A 6,106-nucleotide genomic window follows, 5' to 3' on the forward strand; every position below is an offset into this window, starting at 1 on the left:
TCTGTGCTGAGAGGTTGAAAAAAGAAATCCCATTTCCAGAAATGATCCTTAAATGAAAACATGTCATGGCGTGTTTGGGGAGCAGCAAGGTCCAGCTGCTGAGGCATGCAGAACCATGAACCCAGCACAGAAGCACAGCCAGCAGGGCAGGGGCTTCCCCAGCAAGGGGACTGGGGCAGGCCTGGAGACAGCAGGCTGGATCAACTGTGTATCCAGATCATGAGAGCTTTGTCGTGATGAGGTAGAATTGAGATCAAGACAGGAGCACAACTCAGCTAATCAGGATTAGGTCCAATGAGGGTAATGAGAGTCTGAGAGATCCCAGCGCTCAGCAAGCAGGTCCACAGGGGCAAGGTAGGTCCAAGGTACTGTTAGTGCTCTTGGGGCCCCAATACCAACAGGGCTGGAAGCAGCTCTGTGGAAAGGCCCTTGGTGCCATGGTGGGCAGCAAGGTGTCTGATAGCCAGTTGTGAGCCCAAGCAACAATGAAGGCACACAGCACTGAGGGCTGCATAAACAGGAACATGGCCTGGAGATCAAGGGACACGATCCTTGTTCTCTAGTCAACATCTCAGAGACCATAACTTGAGCACTGCGTCCAGTGTTGGGCTCCCTCCAGATGAGGAGTATGAATGTTAAGCTCATGTTAGTCCTCCCACTAAGATTAATTTCTTTTATCTTTAGCATCTACAGCACAAATATCTGTGTCCATGGTGCCACCCTCTCCTGCCTTTCCAGATTGAGCAGGGGCCAAGGACACTGCATCTCATGACGTGGAAGTCCAACAGGGCAGAGAGAAATCAGGCCTTGTGGCACCATTTGTGGCCACCACCATAACAGGAGCAAAGGAGGCTCCTGGACACCTCCTAGGTAGGAAAGATGGAGCTTTACTGTCAGGACACCTCGGTATCTTAGATGCCTTCATCCTATCACACTCCAGGCCCTGGCACCTCAGAGTCCTCTCCTGACAGGTGACAGAGCCTGGTACCCAAGGAGGACTCAACCCATCCAAGAGGGCAAGTTCTCTGCGGCTGGAGAAAATGCTGCTGGCTCTGCCTCTTCCTCCCTGCAGGCCATTTGGGGAGGCAGAGGGATCAGCTCAGGCAATCAGGACTGTATTAGTCTGAGTCAATGACAGTACAGTTATCTGCGAAAAGAAGAGGTGAATATGATTTCTGGGAGCCTGTCGTGTGTCCTGTCCCCCATGACCAAGTTCAGAGACATGCCTGCTCACTGTCCTGCCTCGCTTCCCCTTTTCAAAACAGTAGGTTACAAGCCTACCTAGAGGCTTTAGGGGACATCAGCCCTTTCCTGAGATAGGAACACAATTTCTGCCAGCTCAGAGCTATCATTCCACCAGGGAATCAGTTATATTCTGTTTATTAAGAGTATTCCTTAGGGAGAGCTGAGACACAGAGAAAAAAGCATCTGGGAGACTGAATACTGCTATAAACCTCAGGACACACTGGAGAGCAGGGGCGTTTGGGTGCTGCTGAAAAGTCACTGGGTGAACACAGCAAGGGCAGAGCCAGGAGTCTTGGCCTGACAGAGACACTCTCTGGTTTGCAGAGCCCAAGGAAGGGAATAGCATGATGGAGAGGAGGCAGAGGGTGAGACCCTGACCTCAGTCCTCATCTCCAACTACTGTCAGCACAGAATTCACCCCTTCATGCTGAGGAGTGCAGGTGGGTGCTGGAGATGCTGAGGGTAGAATTGGAAGGGTGGAATCATTCTGTGATTCTACGATTTTAAGTAAAACCCGGGTGTTGTTAATGAAACTGCTGGATCTTTCAAAAGAAGAAACTTGGAAGTGGAGACCAGAGTCCTGTCCTCTCCTGCATGTTTTCCCACCCCAGCTCCCTCCTTCCCTCAGAGACCCTGACCTGGGGCACCATGGACCAGAGATGCTTGGGAGGGGCCAGTGGTGCTGAGTTAAAGCTGTGCTGGTGTGTGTTTGAGTCATCCCTGGGCGCTCACTACATTGGCTGGGATGGAAGTAGTGTCTGGGCAGGGTGTTTTGGTCCAGACTGCCTGTGACCTTCATTTCACCACACAAATTTCTGCTTTATTTCTGTCTTTCCCTTACTTTCTCTCTGGCTGTATGATGGTTATGTAGGTTTTGATGTCCAGTGGTCATGTTTCTCACTTCTATTCTGTGAGGAGGTTTGGGGACATCAGTCACTCTGCAGTGACTCCGGTAACCTCTCCTAATGATGTCTGTCCCTACCGCCTGCAGGAGCAATTCATCCAATCCAAGAGGTGGATGTGAGATTTCAGGGGATTCCCTCTTCCAGGTGGTGCTGAGCAGAGGGATGTTTCTCAGGCATGGACTTTCCCTGGCTGCACACTTCCCATGCCCCTGATCCTGCTCGTCCCACCTCACGCCCAGATGCCCTGGGGACACCCTTGCCAGTGCCCAGCAATGCTGAGCAGGGAGCCCTGTGAGCACAAATGGCTGGGATGGCCCCATGCTGTCCTGCTACTGGGCTGGCATGTGCAGGGAGGCAACCCCAAAGCCCTCAGGAACCACCAATGCAGAAGGAAAAACATGATCGAAATGATCCTCCCTGTCCTTTTCCCTTCAAGCACAGCCTCTTATGTTTCCTGATTCTCCCACAGTTACAAATATCCTTGTGTTTAGTTTTTCAACTTCTGTATCGGTTTTTCCTCTATGGTTTGATACACAAAATGATTTTAGGCATCCTCTCAGAGAGTCCCACAGCATCAACAACCCCCCCGCCGCTGTTTTTCCAAGGCAGTAATTCCAGACTCACTGTTTGTCAGTGGGAGTGATTTGCCTGTGTGGGTGTGGGGAATGGGGGGGGATGGGACGACACACCCTTTTCTTCTACAGCAAGCGCTTTGGAGAGCTGGGACCACCTGCTTTGTGCAGTATCTATCCTCTTCTTTGGAGGGAGAAGTGCCTCTGGTGTTGCATCGTTCACACAAAGCACTTTCAGAGGGAAAGGAGTGTGTTGTATCCAACACCCTTTCTCTCTCCTGAGAGCGGAAGGATCTCCGTCCTTGATACCTAAACTGGGTCTTCCTGGGAGCAAGTTTGGGCACAAGAAAGCAGTCTACCTCGGAGTGAGCAAATGCACATTTTCGTTTTGTTCCGTAGTGAGAAACAAGCAGCTCCACGGGCAGCTCAGCTCTTTGATAAGAAGAAACTCCTTCTCTAGGCGCAGAGCCCACAGAGTCAATGTGAAGAGATTCCTTAACAAACCCTTTAAAAAGTAAAGATAGAAATACACATTCTTTCTTGGAGCTCCTCTTCTGGGGAATTGCAGAAATAAAAGAGAAACACCACTGTATGGAGGAAAGGCAATGGGACAATGGGACATCACCATTGGAGTTCCTGCTGCTGGGAATGAGCGATGGCCCCTCACTCCAGACACCGCTCTTTGTCCTCTCACTCATCATCTACACTGCAACTGTCTTTGGGAACATCCTCATCGTTGTGCTGGTGATAGCAGATCAGCATCTGCACACCCCCATGTACTTCTTCCTGGGCAATCTGTCCTCCCTGGAGATCTGCTACAGCTCCACCATCCTGCCCCGGCTGCTGGCCAGCTTCCTGACCAGGGATAAGACCATCTCTGCTCACAGTTGTATGGCGCAGTTCTACTTCTTTTCTAGTTTAGCAGGTACTGAATGCTACCTGCTGGCAGCCATGTCCTATGATCGGTACTTGGCCATATGCCAGCCTCTGCTCTATGCAAGCCTCATGACCTGGAAGGTGAGTCTCCAGCTGGCAGCTGGGTCTTGGCTGGGGGGACTGCTGCTATTTGCAGTACTCACCTTCCTCTTATCTCAGTTGCAGTTCTGTATCCCCAAAGCAATTGACCACTTCTTCTGTGATTTTACTCCATTGCTGGAGCTCTCCTGCAGTGACACTAGAGTGCTTATGCAGGTTGCTCTAATATTTGGATTCTTGGATGTAGTATTCCCCTTTCTGTTCACACTGGCCTCCTATGTGTTTATCATAGCTGCCATCCTGAGGATCCCGTCCTATGTGGGCAGGCAAAAAGCCTTCTCCACCTGCTCCTCTCACCTTGCTGTTGTCACTGTCTTCTATGGCACTCTCATCATTGTCTACATGCTGCCCAGAACAGCCCCCCTGAGGCAGCTCAACAAAGTGTTTTCCTTTTTCTACACTGTCCTCACACCCCTGGTCAACCCCCTCATCTATAGTTTGAGGAACAGGGAGGTCAGGGATGCCCTTTGGAAGGTGCTCAAGAAAGCCAAGGTCTGCAACCAGAGCTTCTGGTAGGAAAGTGACAGTAGGGACTTGTAGGTATTTCACAAGGGCAAGCACCGCATTCTGGTTGCATCTCCAGAAGTGTGTGCCAGTGTGTCTCCTTGAAAGTAACACAGGGATGAAAGAGGAAAGTTCTCAGAAAGAAATATTCATGTATAGGAGGGACTGTGAAAAATGTAATGGGTTAGTTTTTACCATCATAATAAATGTGTTTGTGATGTTATTTGCATGAACTGTTCAAGTGACAAAGTTCTCCTTTACTAAGAAGTAGAAGAACAAATTTTGGATGACATCTGAGTATCTTCCACAGACAAGTGTGTAGGCACAACCTTCCCTCTTCTGTTCCCTGAAGGGTCAACAAGCCCCTGCCCCAGCTGTGCTCCTCTGGCTCCAGCTGCAGCTTTGTTTCTTTTTCTTCACCTTCTGGTAGGTAAATAGGGACAGCCCCCATCCTAGCTCCTTCATCCTTCGAGGATCAGGCTTTCCTTCTCAGCCATGTTTCTCCACTGGAAAGCCTTTATTCAGCCTTCCTCCAGAGCCCAGGGACAGGAGTGGGCTTCGGGACTGGATTCCCAGAGATGTGGACTCCTTCAGGCCACTTTGGGATGAGAGCCTTTGCCACCAGGCCACACAGCTGACTCCTCTTCAGCTTCCTCACAGAGAGCCCCATGGCCTCTTCTGCAAAGCTGTTCTTAGGTCACTCGGCCCCTATCTGGATTTTTGCATGGGGTTTTTGAGTTTACTCCACCCCAAGGTGCAGCACTCTGCCCCTGCCTTGGCTGGATTTCAGGATGCTCTTCTCGACATTCTGCAGCACGTTGAGATCCCCCTCAATAGCAACCTGGCCTCCAGAGTCTCAAGCAGCAGATAACAAAAAACAGAGCTCTTGGGTCAGTGGTGGAGGGCACTGAAGGATCCTCTCTATTTTGACATAGGAGAGGCTCCAGAAAGACTGTAATCTTGTCACAAAGGCATAAAATGATCCTCAGTCTTCTGTAAAGAGAAAACTTCTTGTGGGATATTGAATGGGGTTTGTAGGAATGTATAAAACCTACTTGGGGGTGTTTGAAGAGGACTGTAGGAGCATCCAAAGATTATGGTAGGTTGTTCAGAAGGGCCAAAGGCAGGGAACTGGAGTGATCCAGGTCACTCAGACAGGAGACAGAATGGGAAAATGAAGGGTCCGGGTAATGAAAGAGATCAGCCCCATGTCAACAAGCTATTGGTTGGTACAATTTCCTGGGTTTTCCTGGCACCTGATTCCTGCCTTGCTTGAAGGTGGGTATGACATGATTTTTTCCCTGTCATCAGAAACCTCCCCTGTAATCATGATCTTTCCAATTCCACATTGACATCGCCCAGCTACCCTAACAACCTTGAGTGCATCCCCTGTGCTCCCAGAGATACATGTGAGCCCAGTTTGCTTCTGTGCTCTCTACCTTGATGTTCCTCCATCAACCAGTGGGTCCACATTTTCCTTCACCTTTTCTTTTTTCCACGAAAAATGCAAGAGAGTTTTTCTTTGTCCATTACTTCCCCCTTTTACAATTTTGAACTCTAGCTATGATGTCGGAGACAAATGAAAGATTCTAGGGGGGCAGGTCAGTAGGAGACAACACAATTAAAAAAGATTAATGAACCCGGATTTAGTGGTCAAGAAGATGACGAAGTAGTTGTTCTTAAGCAGTAAACCATGAAGACTTAGTTATTCTTTTACGTTTGAAAAATGTAACTGTCACGAGATTGGCAGAATCCACAGTAGCTGAGGTATAGGTAGAGGTGGCAGGGGGAGATCGCAACCACCGACTCAATTGAGGGACTATGCAAATTACACCACCACCACCC

The 6,106-nt window shown here is 49.5% G+C and overlaps 1 protein-coding gene across 1 annotated transcript; it reads left to right on the forward strand.

Moving 5' to 3' along the window:
• Positions 1-3,313: 3,313 nt before the first annotated feature.
• On the forward strand, positions 3,314-4,273 carry LOC309414619 (olfactory receptor 5B21-like; the record flags this gene model as incomplete). The annotated part of the gene is made up of 1 exon (XM_082011976.1): positions 3,314-4,273. The coding sequence occupies one exon, from the start codon at positions 3,314-3,316 to the stop codon at positions 4,271-4,273; it is 960 nt and encodes a 319-aa protein (XP_081868102.1).
• Between the last annotated feature and the right edge of the window lie 1,833 nt (positions 4,274-6,106).

This window comes from Phaethon aethereus (assembly GCF_964289735.1).
Source record: "Phaethon aethereus genome assembly, chromosome: 30".
Classification (NCBI taxonomy): Eukaryota; Metazoa; Chordata; class Aves; order Phaethontiformes; family Phaethontidae; genus Phaethon; species Phaethon aethereus.